The 23,462-nt window shown below is 34.9% G+C and overlaps 1 protein-coding gene across 8 annotated transcripts in view; it reads left to right on the top strand.

Annotated features, from left to right (window-relative positions):
• The window catches only part of CPEB2 (cytoplasmic polyadenylation element binding protein 2), a 71,247-nt gene that overhangs the window by 13,089 nt on the left and 34,696 nt on the right, over nt 1-23,462 (top strand). For all 8 annotated transcript variants that reach the window (XM_082727814.1, XM_082727812.1, XM_082727815.1 and 5 more), the window contains 2 exons: nt 1,055-1,145; nt 17,917-17,967. In XM_082727814.1, coding sequence (XP_082583940.1) covers nt 1,055-1,145; nt 17,917-17,967 — 142 coding nt within the window. The remainder of the gene's footprint in view (nt 1-1,054; nt 1,146-17,916; nt 17,968-23,462) is intronic.

Genomic DNA, 23,462 nt, shown 5'->3' with positions numbered 1-23,462 from the left:
TTCTTACTCTTCCATTTTCTTTTTAAGTATCAAACATTTTTTGAGAGTTAGAAATGGCCTGCCCTTCCTCTCTTTCATGTACAAACACTTGTACAAACACCAACACACATTTAAGTGGGTGGGAGTCATCACTGACATTTTGATGATTTAAGGGGCCTGGGCCAGAGCTTGCTGTGGTAGTTCCCCATGTATATTTGTTCAAGTACATTGAGGATGTCTTGGGCAGAAAAACAGTATAAATTAATAGGCATTAAAGAATCAAATTCCTTCTGGTAAGTAGATTGACAGATTTAACATACAGCAAACAAGACCTCCATCTACAAAAAGACTTTGTTCTGGAACTTGAGGTAGGAAACTTGTTGAGATGAGACTACTTTCCACTCTCTTCCCTCCATCCCTGCCTTCTTTGCAGGGTGTGGAGGAAAAGAAGATTTAGAAATGCAGAGACCAATATGTGAGGACTTCAGGGAGCAAGATTTGGATATAAGTATTCGAGGTGTTAGTCTTTGTTCTGATAGTAGTTCATGCTTTTGATATTAACTGGGATGTTTATGTATTATTCTGAAATTCTGACTAGTCAAGTAATGTACACTGTTTGATAGATATTTAAAGTATGGTGCCATTATGGGATTAATTCCTTTCCCCTGAACTATTTATTTTTTAAATGCTGGTGTCTTCCTAGATATATGAGAAAAGCTTAGAAGTTAAATAACAACTAAAAATGCTTTGTGTATAACATTTCGGCAATCTTTATAAGTTGAGGTAACAATAGAATATATTTTACTCTATTAATGCTTCCAGTGAAATAAGATTACTCTTGATGTGTGTTTTTTTGAGATGAATATAGTAAATGGAATATTCTCCAATACAAGAGATAGAATAACTCATGGGATCCTTAGTTACTGGTATTATCTTGGAATGTAAGTGATTAGTAATATTATATTAATCAGATGTCCTATTTTATGTAAGGAGGTTTAGATGGTATATTTATCACCAGTTTTTAAAATAGCTTTATACATCATATTGAGTCTTTTTTTTTTTTTTTCTCTTCTAGGATCGAAGTAGAATGTATGACAGTTTGAACATGCACTCTTTGGAGAATTCCCTTATTGATATTATGAGAGCAGAACATGATCCTCTTAAGGGTAGGTGACTTTTTTTTATTTCTTATATCATGCACTGAATTATGTTTATCTCACCTTTGTTTATATGTTTTTAGCACTAAGTAGCACCTATGTCATCTATAAGATTCTGTTATGTCTGTTAATAAAAACCTTTGTGAAATGTCCTACTTTTTCCTTTGTAGCTTATTTAGATTTATGCTGATTTATGCAGAGAGAAATGTAAGCCCATGTCTCCTGACTTGTTATCTAAGAAAAAGCCACTATTTAGAGATATTTTGCAGTTTTCTGGAGGATCTAAGTGTTTGGTATAGTCACTTTTCTAGAACTCTATCAAATATAGAAATTTTAAAAAAATCCTTATAATACTTGAATTTACAATTTGCAGTGATTCCAACCTATAATTGCTCTGAGTTAACTTCATTTCCCCATTTTTCTTCTACTGTCATAGGGCTTTAAAGGGGGATCTTTTGTAGTAGCTTCTCTGAGGGTTTCATAAAACTTGAGGCAGATTAGGAAAAAGAATCAGCTCCACCGATCTTTTACAGTATTAGTCTTATTGTTAACTGTATCTGACAATATTTCATTAACATACATGTTTTCATTTGTATATTGCATGTTACTAATTATTTTATATTTCTTTGTATAATATATCCGTTGCCTTTTATATTCATGGTGAAAATCTGGCAAACTGTACACTTACTTGGGTGATAAGAGATTGCTGCATAATAAATTATCCCAAAATTTAGCAGCTTAAAATAACAACAAACATTTATTACTTCACACAGTTCTGTGGGTCAGGAACTCAGGAGCAGCTTAACTGGTTGGTTCTGGCTCAGCATCTCTCAGTGAATCAAAACCATAGGCTACTTGGTAATTTTTTCCACATTTTTAGTTCTATAAAGCCAAGTAAGAATTCCTTGAAAGATTTAGCCTAAAATTATAGAACTTAAGTGTTGGCAGCAAGGTGGTATCTTCTTCTTCTTTTTTTTTTTTTAAGATTTTATTTATTTGACAGAGATTGCAAGTAGACAGAGAGGTAGGCAGAAAGAGAGAGAAAGAGAGGGAGAGAGAGGAGGAAGCAGGCTCCCTGCTGAGCAGAGAGCACAATGTGGGGCTCCATCCCAAATCCTGGGATCTTGACCCAAGCCGAAGGCAGAGGCTTTACCCACTGAGCTACCCAGGCGCGCCAAAGCAAGGTGGTTTCTCGAGGCTGTATTGGTAATACTGATCAGATATCTAAACATTTTGTTGTGTTTCTGGATTTTGTTTATAAAGCCATTTCCTGTCTTTTGTAATTCCTTTATTTTTAAGGAGCTTGAAAAGCTCAAGAGGTTAGTGATTGTTAACAGTGTGTGGCAATGGTAATTCTCCCAAACTAATAAAGACTATTATACTTTGGGTTTTTGTGGGGATCTGGGGGGCTTCTAATCAAAACCTAATCCAAATTTTTTAGTATCTGTATACTGAAGTCTTGTTCTCTTTCACTGTTGCTCTGACAGTTCTAGTTAGATCCTCTGTTTAATAATAGAATCCAGCAGTTTATGATTACAAAGAAGTTTATCTATTTATTTCTTTGGCCTATCTAGAAAGAAAACTCTTAGAAATTCTTCTACAAGATAAAGTCATTATTAACTGTTACCAGTGAATAATGAAACATTTCTCATTGTTGTTTCTCCTAGTCCTTTAAAAAGGTCTTTTGAAGATGTTAAGAGAAAACATTCTCTGCTGTAGAATTATCTCAGGTTTTCTTTTTTTTCTAAAAAGTCTGTGTTATAATAAAACTGGAGAGCAACCTAGAAGACTTTGAAAAGAAAATGGCAGCAGCCTAAGGCTAAGAGGAATTTAATAATTAAAAAAAAAAAATCTCAAATGTATTCAGAACTCTTTTGTTAGGAAAATTATCTTTGGCCATGGGATGGGAGAAAATGTGGTCAGTACCACCTTTTGGAATTATGGTAACAAATCTTTTTCTTTCTTTCTTTTTTTTAATTTAATTTAATTTAATTTATTTATTTGACAGACAGAGATCAAAAGTAGGCATATAGGCCAGAGAGAGAGGAAGGGAAGCAGGCTCCCTCCTGAGCACAGAGTCGAAGCAGGGGCTCAATCCCAGGACCCTGGCAGCATGACCCTACCTGAAATCAGAGGCTTTAACCCAATGAGCCACCGAGGCGCCCCCAAATCTCTGTTTCTAATTGCAGTATCTTATGTGGTCAGTACCACCTTTTTATGGGAGGGAATTAAAAGAGAAAAAAAAATTAAAAATTGAGGCATCTTCTCTACATAGAAATAGAAATAAGACTTCTGCATATTGCCATCATAAACTTATTTAAAGTGATCCTGAAACCCAAGTGCTGCTATGTATTTTTCTTTATTAGTACAGACTTCACTGCCTTCTAGGATATCCTATTGTATATCTTCCTCCTCATATTCTGATCATTGCCTATTTTCTTTGGGAGGGACCTCAGTAAACTCTGCTTAAAGCGAGGTTGTGACAAAACAGAAGCAGCCAATCTCTGAACTTTCTGCTTTTCTCCATTCCTCATCTTCAGGACACTACTTCAGCCTCTGTCCCATCTCTTCTGTCTCATCTTTCATTCTTTTCAGAAAATTCTGTCTTCTGTTTAATGCAAGAAAAGTCCTTTTCTTTTCTTTTCTTTTCTTTTTTTCAGAAAGAAAAAAGGAATGAATCTTATTTTATCCTTTTTAAATGTTTTCAGAGAGTCTGCCATTTGCTTTGTCTTCCTTATGGGACCTAAGGGAAAGGAAAAAGGGAGTTTAGGGTAAATTTTTTAAATCTCTTCTTTCCCTTTCTATTAATGATAAAAGTTTCTAGAAAATTTTCATATAGAATATTTTCCACAGGAACTTAAGTGCTGAGAGTTTATATTGTTATGTATTATGTATAATTTGTATAACAAGTTACCCCTAACTTTAGCAGCTTAAAACAACAATAAACATTTATTATATCACATGATTTCTGTAGGTTAGAATTTGGGAGTTAAATTAGTTGCTTGGTTCTGGCTGAGCATCTTCTGAGGTAGCAGTCATGTGGAGCCTTGAATAGGGCTGGGAGTTCCTTTTCCAGGGTGGCTCACTCATGTGGCTGGCAAATTAACCCAGGCCATTGGCAGGAGAACTCAGTTGCTCACCATGTGGACCCTTCCATGGGACTTCTGGAGTGTCCTCACAGTGTATTTGCTGGATCCCCCAGAGCAAAGATAAAGCTCAAAGTGAATGTCCCAATGTCTTCTATGACCTAGCTTCAGAAGTTTCATACCATGATTTCCATGACATCCTAATAGCTACATAGGCCATCCCTGCTCAGCTGGAGAGGGTTCTGCTACTCCAGAGATGTGAATACTGGGAGGCAAGTATCAGTCATTGAGGCCAACATGGAGGCTGGCTTCCACAGAGATGAAAGGCAGAAACTATAAATTTGCATTGGAAAAAACTACTCAAGGTAAGATTTAGTGTCAGCTGAAAGGAAAGCAGTGAAGCAGCTCTCTGGAATCCCAAGGAAGTCTGGCAAGTTACTGGCCTGAGAATTGACTGATAGAACTAACAAAGGGTCCTCCCAACCACACTGCAGCCCCAAATACTTCTCTACAGCTTGTTTCCATTTTCCCACCCTCAAGTGATTTTTACAGGTCAGTAGGGAAATCTCCGTTGTTTGATGTTAAGGTTTTGTGGTTTAACATAGCAGGTAGGAAGGGTCTTATGTCATTGTGGCTCTACAGGTGTGAAGAGACAGCAGACAAAGATGGGAGTTCTGGATGCACTTCTTCCACTAAGTGTGTTCACTTTTATACCAGGCAGGGTCCAAGACCTTGGCGCTGTAATTGTGTAAAACATACATAGTCTCTGTTCTTGTGGGATTTATAGCCTGCTAGGGAAAGAGGGACCTTATCATATGTATAATATACATACATACATGTAATATACTTATATAATATCTATATACGTAAAATCCATGTTTCTAACCACAGAGTGTTAGAAATGCTGTGGAGTGAGATGATAAAGTGCTTGGGGAGGTAATATGTAAGGGGAGGGGAGTATTTAATTTATCTGTGGAGTAAAGTAAGCTAAGACCTGAAGCTTGAACAGCCAGCACAAAGATGAAAAAATATTGGGGAAAGTGTCAACTAGACAGAGGGGCCAGGGATCATGGAAGAGCTTGTCACTTTGGAGGAACTGAAAGCAGACAAGTCCTGGCATAGCTTGAGGGCTGCCCAATGCTGATGGAATGTAACTGCTCAGCCAGCCTTAGGGAACACGTGCCTTCTTTTGCTCCAGATCAGGAACACTAACACACCAGTCTATGATCAGTTTTATTCATTTTGCAGTGGTTTCTTGCCATTAACATCCTGTTTTCTGATGACTGTCTTCATTCTTGGCAAATATTTTTCCTTTCAAAGGAAGAACAAATATGTATTCTTTTATGGTTAAAGTAAATCATGCTTTGTGATATTGCAGTTTTGTATTTGAATACCTATGTTAGATGATCTGTGATCTTTTTATGTATGTGTGGGTCAGTTCATTGTGCTTTAAGCAAGAGAACAAGACAGTGATTATTGTTAAACTCTCTTCCCTCCCTGCCCTCAGCAATTTGCAAAAAGGTCTTACTGTGTAAGCATTTTTACCAAAAACTGCATACCCCCCAAAAGTGTAAGAGTAAACAAAAAAATTTAATTTCAACTAAAAAAAAAAATTGAAAACTGTAGAAATACCGTGATGTAAGAGTTCTTAGAAAGATCTGTTTTAGCAAGTCACAGTGACTTTACCAATGTTCCCTGAACAATCTAAAGGAATTCAGGTAAATGGATTGAATATGATCTTATGCCAATACATGTTTAAAAGTGGATGCCTTTAAAACTTTTGTTTACTATGTATTTTTGTGTGTTCAGCATCATATTTTATTACTTGACTGCTAAACTTTTGTTTTCCAAGACTCCTCCATCGCTTCTCAGCCTTTTGGCTAAGATCAAGTGTAGTATCTGTTCTTATCTGTTTTCCAAGACTCCTGAAGTAGAATCTCTGCTATTTTAAGGAAGATAACTTCTGAGAAAATAAGGAATTACTTCTGTATTAGGCAATAAGTGGTTGCCGTAGTATCAAATAAATTCTTGCCTCTTTTCTTCTATTGTTCATTTCCCTCTGATTTTCTTCAGCTGGCCTTAATGTAAATTTGAAGTACAAAGTCACAGAGTAACTTGTATATTTCTAAAAGTCTGCGGTGTGAGAATTTACATTTTAGAACTTAACTTTGAAGCGGGGCAGAGATTCTGAAACTCTAAGAGCGTATTTATTAGGCAGGTTTCAGGACCCTACTCCAAGAGACTGTGCACTCCAGGTTGTATAAATAGCACACTTGGAGAAACTCTGGAATAGGGGAACAAGATCAGAGAGATCAATGACTATGAAAAGTTGTAAAAGCTTTAATGATATTAAAATACAACAAAGCAAAATAAAACTTATACCAGTAGTATATATGCCCAAGCAGTTATGTCTGTTCTCTTAAGTTCCTCATACACTGACTTCACTGATCCTCTGGTAGAGAGAGGAATGCATCTCTCAGAAATAAAATCTAATTTTATTTTTTGTCAGCCCACTTGTGTTTCCTGTAGTCAGAATTTTCATAAGTGCTAGAAAGTATAAATGAAAATCATGTATAACAAAATATCTTCAAAAAAAGGCAAGGGATTACTGTATGTCCTTTCAGTCTTTAAAGAAAATCTTTCCTTTTATTCTAAAAAGGAGTCAAATTTACATATTCTTTCCCCGTGCTTTTTAGTTTTCCTGTAGACCACAGATCTTTGATAAATAAGAAAAAAGTCATTAACAACTTTGAAATAAATCATTTATATAGAAACTGTGTACATTTTGTTAAATTATTTTGACTTTAAGGTGATCACTATTGTCATATGCCTGATAATCATAATATTTTATCCTCCAGCTACTCAGGATTTAATTCATCTTATGGAAAGTATAATTTTCAAGATTTTATCTTTGTAGTCAGTGAGAATGCCTGCAGATTGAGAAGGAAATTGTGAAAATGTGTTTGTAAAAGTTCTTGTTTTAGAAAACTTACTTGAAGTATGGCATCCTGAAAAGAGTTTTAAGTTTTATTTATATTTCTTCTCAGGTAGTTGCAACAGTAGGTAATTAGCAACAATATTATTTTTATATAATTAGCAACAGTATTATTAAAATTGAAAACATAGTTGAGTTGTTATTTCTTCCAGGCAGTTTTGACTATTTAAACAATTTTAGTTACAATAACCTGCAGTTTTGTTTTGTTTTGTTTTGTTTTGTTTTTAAACTAAAACCCATCGGAAACCACAGTGCATTTTTCTAAAAATTAGAGTCATTTATTCAGAGCATATACGGGTTTACTAAAAGCATGTTTTTACCACAAATCTTCATTAGGACTTTATTATGGGCTTATAACTTTACTTTTGAATTGGAAACAATACAAGAAATATATTTTATATAGAATTTGTCATGATAAAAGTGAGTACTTGAGATAATTGGGCTTATGGATTTTAATTGCTTATAGTATTTGAAGGGCATCGGAGACTCTCTAGCGAAGGTTTTCCCTCCAGAGTATAGGACTTTATCTTTTTTAAATGTTCGCTTTCTTATTACAAAAAAGTAACACATGTTCGTTAAAGAAAATCTGGGAAAACTGGAAAACAATTTTTTTCAATCATCAGTTATTTCCACAAACTAAAATAACCATGTTTGATAATTTGGTATATAATTTTTCTACTCTTTTTGTTTTCTACATATAAACTTAAACTACTTGCAATAATCAAATCCTTATCAGTCCTCAAACCTGGTTAATTTTTTTAAAAATTGGTTTAAAAAATACAAGTACCTAGGTTAAAAAGTCAAGTAGTACCATAAGGCTTATATAACGAAAAATAGAAGTTGTCGTCTTTTCTCTATTTGCTACAGATTCCCATTCCTTAGAGGTGGCTACTTTCAACTTTTTTTAATGGATGCTTCCTGTAATTATTCGTAATTAATATGCTTAGGTTTATAAAAATCTACAATTTAGGTATTATTTGTTGACTCTGTACTTTGGCTTACCTATCCCCCAACACTTAACCTGCTCCGTCCTCTCAAAATGATTATGGACCATTTTGGTTTAAATTAGGAGGTATATTGGGATGACAGTGCAAATACTCATAGATGAACCTCATATGTTTTGATCATAATGTAACTTTTTCCCCCTTATATCTTTCTCCTGGAATTAATAATTGTCTCTTTTGGTTTGATTGCTTTGTTATCAAAGTACTTGTCACTAATTCATCCCAAAATTTATCAATAGAACCTTGAAGCTTCTTTCAATATATCTGAAAGCCTCAAATAATCTTAGATTGATTTTATTTTCTTAATTTTCCTGCCATTGAAGGCATCCATCTTGCAGCCTTTCATAACTGTCACTGTGGGACTTCATAACATTAGGAGTTCCTTTTTCCTCTGGAATCGCTGTCATGATCTCCATAGCCTTTTTTAAATGCTCTATACTTTTGTTTTATTGGGCCTTTTTTACAGTATTCCTTCTGGTGGGACATACATTTTATATCTCTTATCTATAAAAATATGCTTATTGTACTGTGTAAGATGATAGGCGGATGTGGAGCTATATATTGGTAATTGAGTGAGAATATTGAAAATGTGACCTCATTGTCTTTTATCTTACATGGTTACTATAAGTGTATTACCATTCTTAAGTATGACTGATTGCCTTATTTTGTGTTTTTAAATTTTTTGTCTTTCTTTCTGGAAGCTTTTAAGATATTTTCATGTCTGTGGTTCTGAAATTTCATAATAATGATATATGGATCGTTCAATGTGCAGAGGAGGGAGACTTCCTGCCTGCCTGCCTGCCTTTCTTTCTTCCTTCCTTCCATTTTTTTATTTCCTTCACTGCACATCCATTGGCTCTTTTTTTTTTTCTTTTTTAAGATTTTTTTTGTTTTTGTTTTTGTTTTTTTTTAATTTGAGAGTAAGAGCAGGCACACAAGGCTGGGAGGGGCAGAGGACAAGTGAGAAGCAGCTCCCTGCTGAGCAGGAAGCCCATGGACCTGGGGCTCCATCCAGGACCCTAGGATCATGACTTGAGCGAAGGCAGATGCTTAACCCACTGAGCCACCAGGCACCCCTCATTGGGTCTTTTTATTTTCTTTTTAAATATTTTATTTATTTATTTGACAGAGAACTCACAAGGAGACAGAGAGGCAGGTGGGGGTGGAGGGGAAGCAGACTCCCTGCTTAGCAGAGAGCTGATGCGGGACTGGATCCCAGAACCCTGAGATCGTGACCTGAGCCAAAGGCAGAAGCTTAACCCACTGAGCCACCCAGGGACCCCAGTCTCTGGATCGTTTTAATTTGGAGATTCATTTCTTTCAGTACTTGGACATTTTTGGTATTTTTGATAATTTCTTCCCTTATATTTTTAGTATTTCTCTTTCAGGAATTACTGTTCCTGTAAACTTCCTATACTCCTCGGCTTTTCTGTTTCTCATTGTTTTATCTTTTGTTTTGCTTTCTTCAAAAGCTTTTGTTGTTTTGCATTTCAAAACTTTTCTCTGAAGAACTTCTAAGACCCTCTTTAAAAAAATTCACAGAACTTTTCACAGAACTTTTCTCTGGTATGCTTGTCCTTGAACACTATATTGTAGTTTCTGAAGATTATTTTTCCATTTCCTTGTATTGTTTATACTTCTGAGTTCCTCTTTTCTTTTTGTTTGGTTTTGTTCTTCTACTCCTGCTGGAGGTGTTCATCAGATATCTTATTATGATCCTTTCCTGTCTGTTCATTTTTAAAGATAAGACACAAAAATGGTGATTGGAAGCTCTGTGTATGTAGCTGGGGTTTATAAACTAGTAAGCATTGCTATAAGCCAACAAAGTAATACTGTCACCAAGTCTGTATTTAGGTCTTTTCTTTGGGTTCAGGACATGAACACTGGATATATGTCTTCCATTCTTCTGCCTAGGAGTTAGAGACCTGATTTCTAGCTGCCTTAGGAAAGCCGAAGAGGGGGTCTGTGCATTTCTCTGATTCTCTACTGCACATCTACTGTCAGTGAGAACTAGAGCTTCTTATTTCTGAATCTTTCCAGCTATCTGTTACAGTAAACAGCTTGTTTCTGGGTAGTTTTCCCATATTCACACCAATTGAGGTTTCAGTGTTGTCAATGATTTCTGGTTTACAAAGGCAGGTGACCACTCAACCATTCATGTTCACAGTTTCCAAAAATTTATTGACAATTCTTCTGTGATCCTGTCTCATTTTTTTTGTCCTGATGAAGTTATTCCTCTTTAAAACTTCTGTACTATCATTTTAGGGGCTTCAGAAAGAAACAAAGATGCACACATGCATTCAGACCACCATGTTCTTTTGGAAATCTCTATAATCCCTAGTCTACCTATTTCTTTAGGGAAGCCTCCCTAACCCTCTATAATCATTAGTGGATTACTCTGTAAAAGATTGTTAATCATACTCCTTTTTAAATGGAGTACCTTGCTCATACTTGATTCAGTCGCTTTTTTTCAGTGTACATATCTCTCACATGATACTGTGTCATGGGAGCCATGAACACCTCTGTTTTTTCTGTATCTTGAATCAGCATTAATTATAGTGCCAAAAAAATAGAAAGGGCCAAATAAATTATTGGTTGAATGATTAGACATTTTTCTATAGTAGTTCTTACTCTTCATCAGTATTTATTTAGGACTTTTTAAAAAAGTATTTATATGCATTTAAAGTAGTTTGTGTAACCATTCCCCTACAATTGGAAATTTAGGTATTTCAAATTTTTAAATAAAAATCAGTGAGCTTTTTCTGTTTTTATTTCCAAAAATATACTTCATATGTTTGTTTTTGATGCTCTAGAGACATATATTGCCAACTTTAAGTTTAAGTTTAACATAAAACTTTAAGTTTTATGCCACTTTATACTGCCACTGGCAATGCTTGATTGCCCATTTGTTATTCTTAATATTATTCTCATTTATGAAAATGTCACAATTTAAAGTTTTGCAACCATTAGTTAGTTCAACTTGATTTTAATATTAATTACATATATCTTAATTGTTTTATTATAATAACTTTATGGTGATACATTATCTTAGCACATGATTAATAATTTAAGTTTAGGCTTTTGTTGTTGTCAATCTTTTGCGGTTATACTTTACTTGAAACAAGTTTTTGATACTTGGTATTCCTTAGTGTTTCTTAGTATGTTTTCTAGTATTGATTCGATAAAAGTTTTAAAAGTTGTAAATAATTCAGTAAAAAAAATTTATGTTGGGACCCTGCTTTAAGAGTTAACTAGATTAATTTTCCTGAAAACTCGCTTAGATTGGTGGCTTTTATTAAGGAATGATTCTTTTGCTCTCTTGGGATCTGGTACTTTGGATCTAAGGGTCTTTTCTGCATTTGTATGATCTTATTCTTAGGCTTTTATGAGGCATGCATTGAGATTTGGGAATGAGGTCAGGAATGACTGTCCTGCCCCTTGGATCTGAACAGAGATTGGAGTTATTCAAGGTTGGTAATGACCACATTCTAAGTGGATTTTACCAGACTTCTGTGAACCATTTTCTTTATAACTAGATTTGGAAATACAGGTAAAATGTAGAAAATGAAGAAATATTAGAAGAGATGACTAAACTAGTAGAAATAGTGTTATATTTAAAGCATGTAAGAAGGAAATATTTGATATTTTTTTCATTTGTATAACTTGTTCATGTGTATAATAAACACACACATATACACACGTAATGTAAAACATGATGCATATCACATATTGAATACTTGATACATGCCAAACATTGACCTGAGGATTCTATATGTAGGTATTAATATATGTCATTCTTTTGTGGTTATACTTTAAATATGTACATCAGCTAAGATGTACATATTTACTCTTATTTTACAGTTGGGTGACTCTGGTGGCTTACTAACAATAATTGTCCAAGTTTCAGTGCTACTAAATGGTTGGACTCTTGAGTTTGTGCTTTAACCTTTGTACCATACTGCCTCTCATTATTTGGTTTAATATTAATTCTACCTTAGTATCTTTATGATTCTAATATGTGATTTAATTTTTTTGTTGTTAAAAGGAGTTGGCAGAATGCGACATTGTTCTTTAGTAATTTTATCACCACTGATGAGGAATGAGTTGGCATCATTAACTGTGAATATTGGAACTTTGGAGGTCATGTTTTAGATGTATTCTTTAAAGAAAATTATTTGTGGAGAAGGGAGAAGTCTATCTTGATGGAGCAAAAAGCAAGACTTATCTTTCTCCCTCTCCTCATTCTTAAGGAGTTTAGAAAAATAAACTAATAAAAACTTAATTGTATAATTTTTCCATTTACTGAGAGAACATCCTTCCATGCCCCACCTACAAACACATACTTAGTACTAAGCTTTTGACTGAGCTCATGGGTTACATAATACAATGAGATATTTCATTCAACTATTTAACAAATACTTAAGGGCCTGTTATGTACTAGACTTTGTTTTAGATGTTAGAGATACAGTAGAGAATAAAAAAGAAGTCCTCTCCTTATGGATCTTCAGTTTTAATGAATGATGGAGACAAAAAGAGCCAGTGCTACGAAGAAAAAAAATATAGTGTCAAGGGATAGCAAAAGAAGCTGCTATTTTAAAATGTTCTCTGACAGCATCTTTTAAAACACCTGAATGAAGGGAGAGGTACAGCTTTCATCATATCTGGGCAAATGCATTTTAAGTAGAAGAGGAAATAGATCCTGGAATGGGAATATGCCTGGCAAGTTTGAGTAATAGCTGAGAGGCCAGTGTGGTTAGAATAGTAGAGGATGAGGGGCCAGCATGGGAGTATTCTGAGCAATAGAAGTACATGAACTCATTTAGATTTTAAAGTTATCATAGGGTCTGCTGAATGGAGACTAGACTGTCAGGTTATTCTAGTACTCTGTGAAGAGATAAGAATGATGTGGGCTTGGGAAACCAAGTAGGAGCTGATGAAGAGCAGTAAAATCCAGGTCTGTGTTTATAATAGAGCAGTCAGGATTTGTTGATGGATTTGTACACAGATTACATAGAATGAAGTGTAGAGGTAACCCAGGGTTTGGGGATGAGCATCCATATGGAAGGAAGACAAGGCTCTATGCTACTCTGGAAAAGTATGGGGTGAAAGGTTGCAGTTGGAGATATAATTGTGGGAGTCATCTGCTTAGATAATGATGTATGAAGCTTTGGTAGTATATAACACCACTAAGGGAGGCGGTGTAGAAAGCGAAGTCCCATTAGTGAATACTGGCCCTTGGTGTTTAAAAGTTGAGGAGGAAGACAGCAAAGAGGATTTCAGGAGTAGCTAGTGAGAACAAACCAAGAGTATATGGTATCTGGAAAGGGAAATACGATGCTTTAGTACTAGAGCTCGCTTGTTACTGGGCTTTCAACTTGAGCCTACATAAACATTAAGAGATGTTAAGAAGTGATTGCTTCATTTTATCCTTTCTAATTCACATTTCTCCAGTTGTGAAAGTATGTTTAAATCCTAAGAGAAGTGGTGTATTATTTTATCATCTCTATTTTCTAAGTTTTTTAATTGAGAGTAGGTAGGTAATTTGGAGAAGGAACTTAAATATATATGAAATAGTCTTTAATGCTGGCTTAAGTTACTGCATGTCTTTAAATAATGCTTTGCTTTATGTTTTAGTAATGGTAATTCATCTATATAAGTGATAAATTGGATGCAGTTGTCATATTTCTGTATTTTTTTGTTGCTTGAATATACATTTTAAATGGCCAACATGAATTTCCTCTCATTTATATATTATACAGATAATTAAAACCATAGTAGACTAACAAGACAAATTTTAAGATAGCATAGGTCCTGTAGTTACTCACTGACACCTAAGAATAAATATATATTTTCCAAAAGTATCTATTTTTAAGTTTCATAGTATCAATGTGAAAGAAGTACTAAGAGTAGGATATATCCATTAATTAATAGATATATTAAAACCATCATGAAATTATTATATCATATTTTCACAATAATAAATAATAACTTGGTTATCTAAAATTCCGTTTGCATAAATTTAGACTAGAGGGCTTTATTTGGAAGGGTAGGTTCTTCTGGGACAACAGAAAGCACATAAGTAGCTTAAACAAGATAGTCTCTTTCTCTTACAAAAATATAACACCCTTAGAAGTAGCGTGATGTTCTTGCATCTAAGCACCTGTCTTTGTGTTCTGCTGTCCTTACCACCCAGCTGCAGCTTCATAATGAGTATTGCTGATTCAGGTTAGCCATCACATCTGCATCCCAGCAGGCAGAAAAAAAAGGGAAAGGGAAGGGAGGATCTTCCCTTTTAGGGATACTTCCTAAAAACAGTATACACCAGTTTTGTTTTACATCCCATTGGCTAGGTCTTACTCTCATGGCATGCTTTAACTACAAGGGAGTCTGAAAAATGTAGTTTTTTAACTTTGGGCATCCCTGAGCCTCGGTAGAATTTGGAGTTCCTATTATTGACATGTACAGCAGTTAGTGTACAACTGGCAGTCTCTGTTCCACAGGGCTTTTAGATAATAGGGAGAAACTGGTTTTACAGCAATGTGATTTTTTTTCTGTGTTAAAGGATAAGTTATCATACACTACATAGTCACTCTCTGAATACTTTTAATGCATTTAGGATAACAATTTGCCCTATGACCAACCATACATACCTTTCTCTGTATTATTTTATCAACTAGGAAGTCATTACAAGATCGTGATTAGGAGCATGGAGCCACTCTGTCCAGGGGTCATGTCTTACCAGAGCTGTGTGCCAACCGTGTAACCTTGAGCGAATTTTGTAACCTTTTATGTCATAGAAGATAATAGTACCTAATTCACACGATTGCTGTAAGGGTTAAATAATTGGTTGTAAAGAACTTAGAAAAGCTCTTAGTGCAGAGTAAGCTCTCAAATTTTAGTTATTTCTATAAATTATCATGTTCTTAGTGATAGTAATTTTAGTACTGTCCCAGGTAAAATGAACTGTAAAAGTTACAAGATACACTGATATTTTGCTATGGTAGAGGAAAAGGGATTGGATAATTGAAAAGTGAATCTGAGTTTGCTTATTTCGTTTTCGAGTATTTGATTAGTTATATTGAAAGATTTTCTTATTTGGAGAACTATATTTTGGAACATATATACAAATATACATCCTGCAAAAAGGTATCTACCTTGTGAATTTTATACATAAGGTATGCCTTTTAAGTCCATTCAGAGCCAGGAAGTCAAAAGGCTATAAGCAATGAAAATGCCTTCTTACTTGTATCTTGGGATAGGTAAAGCAAGCCCTCTACCTGTTGGAGGATAAATACATGGCAGTTGAAAGTTGAGTGTCTTTTGAAACAGAGCCAAGCGTAAGGCTTTGCTTAGTTTACTTCTCTAGAAGGTCTTGCCTTGGTCCCTCATTGGTTAAATGCGCCTTTGTTTTTTATATAGCATACTGTACATGATTCTTTTAACACTTGGCAGATTCTGTTGAAGTTGTTCCTGTCTTTCGTACCACATCATAAGCAGACACAGTTGTGTCCTCAGCATCTTACACACTGTAGGTATATAAGACTTAATGAACTTGGTAGAGTGGATATAGCAATACAGGCTACCACTTTCATAGGGTTCTTAATTTTCAATCTCAAGTCAAAAATAACAGTACTTTTTCATGGCCTTAAATTGCTCTCTAAATTTGGTCATTTGCAGCAAGATGTTTAAAAATAGGCATATTTCCAAAATAAGCTGGATAGTTCAGACAAAGTAATGCTCTGTGCTGTTGAAGTCCAGTTTAGAAAAAGTCTGCTTTCTCCCTCTTTGTATCTTGTACCTTTTGTACATGCTGCCTTCTTTCTCACTGCATACTAAAGTATTACAACAATAAACTTACTTGCATGTTTTTAGAGTATGACGACTTTATTAATTTAACTGAGGCTATGCTGCATGAAATTTAGGAGTAAATAAGAGGTGGTCACTTGTCTTTTAAAGAACAGTAGCATTTGTTTTGTTTCACCACATTGAGTCTGAATCTGCCACAGTTTAATTAGAGCCCAGATGAAGTGTGTGTGTGTGTGTGTGTTTATGTATTTTAATGTCAGAATTGGATTATCTCCTTCACTGGTAGATGACTGAATTTTTTAGCTTCATAATTTAAAAACCCCAATAGGCAGTCTGTATTTTGTATGGGATGTTTGGGTGTAATACAGGGCTTTAGAGTTTACAGTGCTTGCTGAGGTGGTCGAGGTAGATGTGGTGAATCTGTACTCCTTATTAATCATGTCAGATTCATTCGGATATTTATTGGTCACTATTCTGGTAGCATCTCATCCCAAACTGTCAGAGTCTTTAAAGGGCTGTGCTGAAAGCTACTGATGTGCCATTGCACAGACATTTAATTTTAGTTGTTTTCTCAATAGATTTTAATGGACCTTTCTAAGAGTCCATCAGAGATTCAGGCATTAGAGGAAAGTCTTCTATTTTAATGGGCTAAAAATAATGATGATCCTCGATGTTGGCATACAGTCAAACAAGCACTATGATGTAGAAATGCTGAATGAGCCCCATAGTATGTTCACACTTGCCTTTTCTACTTTCCATAGCAGTCTGCAGTACTGCTATCATTTCTGCATGTATTGAGTGCAAAACTCTTGAATGAAGAATGGCTCAAAGGAAAGACTAGGCTACTGTGTTCTTAAGCTTTAATATTTTACTTTTTAAAAAAATTTTTAGATTGGGGCGCCTGGGTGGCTCAGTGAGTTAAGCCTCTGCCTTCGGCTCAGGTCATGATCCCAGGATCCTGGGATCGAACCCCCATTGGGCTCTCTGCTCAGCAGGGAGCCTGCTTCCCTTCCTCTCTCTGCCTGCTTCTCTGCCTACTTGTGATCTCTGTTTGTCAAATAAATAAATAAAATCTTTAAAAAAAATTGTTTTGAATTAGTTATAAACTGAACAGGTTAAATTTGCAATGTCACTTGTAATAATATGTTGAAGACATTTTCATCAAACATCCTTATTTATTTTTTTTTAGATTTTTATTTATTTATTTGAGAGAGGGACAGTGAGAGAGAGCATGAGAGGGGGGGAAGATCAGAAGGAGAAGCAGACTCCCCGTAGAGCTGGGAGACTGATGTGGGACTCGATCCCGAAATCCCGAGATCATGACCTGAGCCGAAGGCAGTTGCTTAACCAATGGAGCCACCCAGGTGCCCACAAACATCCTTATTTAAATACAACTATATATAAAATCATACTGAATTAATGGCAAGTTGTGATGAGTTTTGGTGCTCATTTTTTTTATTTTAATATTTTGGTTGTCTTTTGGTTAGGAATATAAATTCCTTTTCTTCAGATTTTATTTTTGGACAAAGAAAGCTGTGGAGAGAATTTTAAACAGTTTTGAAAATATTAATAAATGTTTCCATCCTTTTTTAAGTTTGGATACCTACATTGTTTTTACATCTCAGAAAACAAATAGGCTTTATTCTCTAGGCATTGCTCCTAAGTCACATTGTGCTCTTATGATGGAACTAAGGTTAGGTGTTTTGTGTTTTGGTTTCATATTTCAAAGATGATTTGGGTTAATATGTTTTGAGTTAAGAATTTCCTTTTTTTTTTTTAATTTAAGAAATACACCGTTGTCAGTAATTTCCTCCCTATCCCTCTTGCCTTTTTTTGCTTTTTCAAATAGCTCCATAATCTTCAGACTTTCCTTTCTTGTCTTTTTAAAGGTCGATTGAGCTATCCACATCCAGGAACTGATAATCTGTTGATGTTAAATGGTAAGTTTTATAAAAACATTTTATTTTTCCAATTTGACTCTTATAAAAAAATATGTTGAGGACATGGTTCTCTATACCTTCCCCATACACAGAAGTTAATTATTTTATAAGTATAAAAATTAATTATAAAATTATAACTGCTACAGTTTCTGTGCAGAAAGCAGAATTATGAGTTTGAATGTTTTCTGGCTATCAGAGCAGTCATTGTAGTGTATTTGTGACAGTGTGATTTAATTTATTGATCACAGAATTTGGAGAGAGTCCTGAGTCTGAATACTGGCTTTCTAGTTTATGGTGAGACCTTGTTCAGTAACTTCTGTGAACCTTAGTTTCCCTTCTATGAAATGGGAATAACAATCTTAGGGTTTATTATGAGAATTAAATGAGATGATGTTTGCAAAGTACATAGAACTTGTTACTTAGTATAGTACTGGTGCTTATGTTAACCAAGGAGTGAATATACTAGTGATTCTTTGCAAATATGGTGCTCACACTGACTTAATTTATTCTAACTAGAAAGTTTACACTACGAACTTCACCAGAATCTGAAACAGGATAAATAAAGTTTCATTAAATTTTGTTTTCTTTCTGTTGGACAAACACTGTATTCAGAATCACAGTACTTAGCACATCCATGACTGTGGGAGTAGACATGGAGGATGAAAATATCCTTCACAAAGGTATTTTTAAATAAGAGGGTGGATAAAGAGAGGGAAGTAGGAAGAAGGAAGAGTAGAGATAGTACTTTAAAGTACATAATTATATAATTAGAATGGCTTGGCTCTTCTATTTTAACTAAAGCTTTGTTGAGAACAGATGGCAGTGAAGTTAGGGAACAAAGTCTAAAAAAAAAGGCCAGTGTAAAGCTCAACTGTGTGAACTAATACTAAGTAAAGACTATAGTGACAGGAAAGTGGGAATAAAGTCCAGACTACCTGGGAGATTGTCAAGGGAGATAGGATTTTGGAATGAGAGAAAAGCTGAAGAAGCAATGTGTCTGGGGATGTGATTGATTGGTTCATTTAAAATTGGATTGTTACATATTGCATTGCCCACCACATGCCAGCTTAGTCTAAGCACTGGGTTATATGTTAGGATCTTAAAGGATGGTTAGAGGTTGAATTGTCAAGGGTTCTGGGGTCTGACTGTGCTTTCTAGGCTGAGGCCATGTCTGGGCTAGACCTTTCAACAGTCCAGCAGGCCACATGCATGAATTCAGCGAATTATAGTGCTTACATAGACTTTGACCAGAAAGATTTAACTAGAAATTGCATTCCAGTACTTCTTCAGTCAACTTCTTTCTACCGGAATTTAAAAAAAACATGCCATTTCAGTAGCTGGTCTCTAAATCTGTTATGAAAACTTACAGTGTTGAAATTGAATTTGCAAACTGAAAATGGGTTGTAATTTTTATCTTCATGACCTGATTCATAAAGTAAAGATGGGTTTAGGTAACAATAAACTATATGTTTATCCTGACTTCCTTAAATAATTTTCTTTTGGGACAGTCTATGTGATAAAGTTCATTCACATTTCTATTATAACTTTTAATAGAGGCAATTCAGTGGAAAAAATAGAATATGTATATTTCTCATACTCTGTTAAGATCCATACTCTGTTAAGATCCATGTTAAGAAGGTGCTGTTGTATGAGACAGTTTGTTAGATCATTCACAGATGTCCTGAGATTTCTTTATGCATAGTACACTAGGGCGATTCAGAAGTATATTGTAATCACAATAGAAGACATCAGTTATATTCGAGCAAAGAACTTAGAAGCTGCACTATTTTTACAACTTACACTTTCAGCTACACTGAATAATAATAACATTATTATTATTATTATTTTAAATATTTTATTTACCTCTGAGAGAGAGAGAGCATGAGCTGTGGGGGGAGGGCAGACAGAGAGGGACAAGCAGACCCCCTACTGAGCAGGAGCACCATCCAGGGCTCATCCCAGGGCCCTGAGATCATGACCTGAGCTAAAACCAAGAGTCAGACACCTAACTGAGGTGCCCCATAGTTAAACTAAATATTATTAAATTAATTGGTTCTATCACTTGAGAAAAGCCTTCTTAAACAACCTAGATGTTAGATTAGAAGACTTTAATCACATAGTAGACATAAGAATATTTTATTTTAGGCAGGAGTTGAATCTTGTGGATAAATCTGCTTTTTCACTATGTGAGCACTCTTCATAGTCTGCCACTCTGGGGCCACATTACATACTCGATACAGTAAGCTGTCCTGGATATTCTGAACTTGTTCTGGCAAGGGACTAGGGGAGAGAAAAGATAATGAAATTAGGACATCAAAATATGTTTAGGTCAGTAAGGACAGTTTGATCCAAGAGAAAAAAAAAAGTTATTTTGCTCATTTGGGATCATTGTTAAGGGGGAAGCAGGAATCAGGACATTGGGTATATTTATAGGGTAAGGAGGTATTTGAATATTAAGGATTTAAGTAATTTTTTGATAGACATCTAAGTTATTGAAGAGAGAAATAGGCAAATGGCAATAAATAGTAAGGGGAAATTTTCCTTGAGCTGCTTTTACAAATTCTTGTAATTTAACTATATTCATAACATATTATCTCCCTAGGAAAAATGGGAATTAAGTGATATCGATACCAAGCCCTCACCTGTACTGTTATTATCAAATATTATTGATGACAGATATTATAGCATCTCATTACATAGACTTTTTTTTTTAAAGATTTTATTTTTTTTTAAAGATTTTTTATTTGTTTATTTGACAGAGAGAGATCACAAGTAGGCAGAGAGGCAGGCAGAGAGAGAGAGAGAGGAGGAAGCAGGCTCCCTGCTAAGCAGAGAGCCTGATGCGGGACTTGATCCCAGGACCCTGAGATCATGACCTGAGCCGAAGGCAGCGGCTTAACCCACTGAGCCACCCAGGCGCCTGACATTACATAGACTTTTTAAATTATTATTTTTTAATATGTTTACAGATTGAAACTCACTATTAGCAATTGATTAAGTAAGTTGTATTACTTAACCAACAAGCATAGAAAATATTATTGACTTTGAAAATCAATATTTGATAATAAATTATAGATCAGTATTTTTTTTTATGGTGGTTTAGCAATAGTTAACAGTAGTTGGCCCCATGATCTAATGAGCACTGGGTATTATATACAACTAATGAATCATTGAACACCATCAAAAACTAAAGGTGTACTATATGTTGGGTAACTGAACTTAAAGAGAAAGAAAAAACCATAGTTTTTACTACAGGCTCTGGAGCTAGATTATCTAGCTTTGCTGTTACTAGATATGTGACCTTGGACAGTTTGCCTAACTTCAGTTTAACTCAGTTCTTTATGTCAGAAGTAGATAAAAATGCTTCCTGCATCAGGGGGATTGTTTTGAGATGTGAAGAAATTCATTCATGTAAAGTGTTTAGAACAGCTGTGGCAGTGGGTAATGATGAAAGGTGACAAATGATTTTGAAAGAATACATTCATGTCCCATGAATAGAGGAAAGTGTTGGAGAATATAAGATTAAAAGATGTTAACCAATATTTTCAACTGAAGGAAGTTATATATAGTGACCAAAGAAGGTTTGTTTTATATTATTGCAGGAAGCCAAACCAGAACCACTTGGAAGGAGCTATAATAGGAACAAAATTTGTGTCAAAAGCAAAATGACTCTCTTAGGCAGTGTTTCCTAAAGTATGGTGCCCATGTCCCTTGTAGTACCCAAGATGACTTTAGTGGCACACAAATACATATTTAAAATAAATGCATGACTACTGCAATTTAAGATCATTCCTTAGAAAACACAGAACTGGCAGAAATCTGTGACATTACTAAGCTATTACTAGGTGCTAGGCTTCAGTCCATTTAATAAAGAATAATACATAAATAGTAGTACAGTTGTTATGTAGATAAGGCAAATTAAAGCTTCATGATTCTATCTTCCTGGTCAATTGACATTACAGTTAAACTTTGAAATATTTCTTTAAGAAATAAACAGGTAATGGGGTAAAGGTGATGAAGTAGGTCAGACCAGGTAAAACTTTTGAGCCTCTGTTAACTTAGAGAAAAAGAGGCATAAACCCACATCTGTATGTCTCATGAAGTTGATAGAAAAAAAAATAACAGTAAAAAATGTTGTAGGAATATAACTGCAGGTAGGCTCCTGAACACATCATGTTCCTCAGTCTAACTAGAAATCAAGTTGAATTGACTGGTGGAAACCACCACTCTTGAATAATATTGTAAAGAGTCCAAATTTAACACCCAGAAGCATTTTAGGGAAGTCACATTGTGTAGGAATGAGTAGACTGTCTAAAAGACAAAAGTTAAATACTATCTGAAGTTAGAAGGGGATAGCCCGAGTGTTTATATTTCTAAGTGTATAAATCTCATGTATTTTATTATCAATAAGAAAGAACAAAATAAAAAAACCACCCTGTTGGGGCACCTGGGCAGCTCAATCGGTTAAGCATTTGCCTTTGGCTCGGGTCATGATCCCAGGGTCCTGGGATCAAGCCCCATATCGGACTCCCTGCTCAGTGGGGAGTCTGCTTGTCCCTCTCCCTCTTTCCCCCCTGCTTGTTTTCTCTCTCTCTCTCTCTCTCTCAAATAAATAATTTAAAGAAAAAAACAAAAAAACCTGTTTTTCATAGTGGTAAGGACCAATTAAAAATGATGTCTCATTCGAGTATTTCTTTCTGTTTGCATCATGTTGTGTTTCCTCTAACCCCTCTCCCAAGGAAAAATAGCTTATATGTTTATTAGAACATACAGTTTTTCAAAAGAAGAACAGCAGAAGTATGGGGTGATGCAAGATAGTTTGAAATATAAATTTGCTGTGATTAACCACATACAGCCATGTTTGTAATCAAGAGGTTGCTTGCTTTTTGGGAGGAAAGAAGTTTTGTTTATCTTTTAACTAAGAAAGTTTACTCAGAAATGAAATTGTGTTTCTGAGGGCAGATATTCTGAATGTACTATATTAAGTCATACACATAATAGTAAACTTGAGTACGTAATCAGTTCTTTTTTATGCTGATGGATGTAAGTGGACTAGATAATAGATTTATTTTGGATCTTGAAAAGGACTATGATTTGGGGTGTATTTCTCTCCCTGGTTTTGGCTTCACAGGGCAAGAAATAAGAATTTCTTTAGTTTCACACCAAGAGAACTTTAACCTAAGTATTTCCAGCTAATTTAGTATGTTTACCCATCTCTTCCTCCATCTGCAGTAATTCATGTACCACAGCTGTAGCTAAGAGGCAATATATAAGGACACAAAGATGCCAAAAAGGATGTCAGAATCCTATTTCATTTTTATGGGTTAGAACCTAAATAAGATTATTGATAACCCAGGACCAAATTAATTATAAAGTCACTTGTATGGAAAAGATCTTTTTTCACAGCCTTCTTATTATCTCCATGAAGAAAAATACATAGACTCTAACATGCAAATATATGTATACACACATATATATATTTACATATGTTTCTT

This window comes from Mustela nivalis (assembly GCF_964662115.1).
Source record: "Mustela nivalis genome assembly, chromosome: 4".
Lineage (NCBI taxonomy): Eukaryota > Metazoa > Chordata > Mammalia > Carnivora > Mustelidae > Mustela > Mustela nivalis.
The sequence above is the reverse complement of the archived record's forward strand: the minus strand, read 5'-3'. Positions and strand labels throughout refer to the sequence as shown.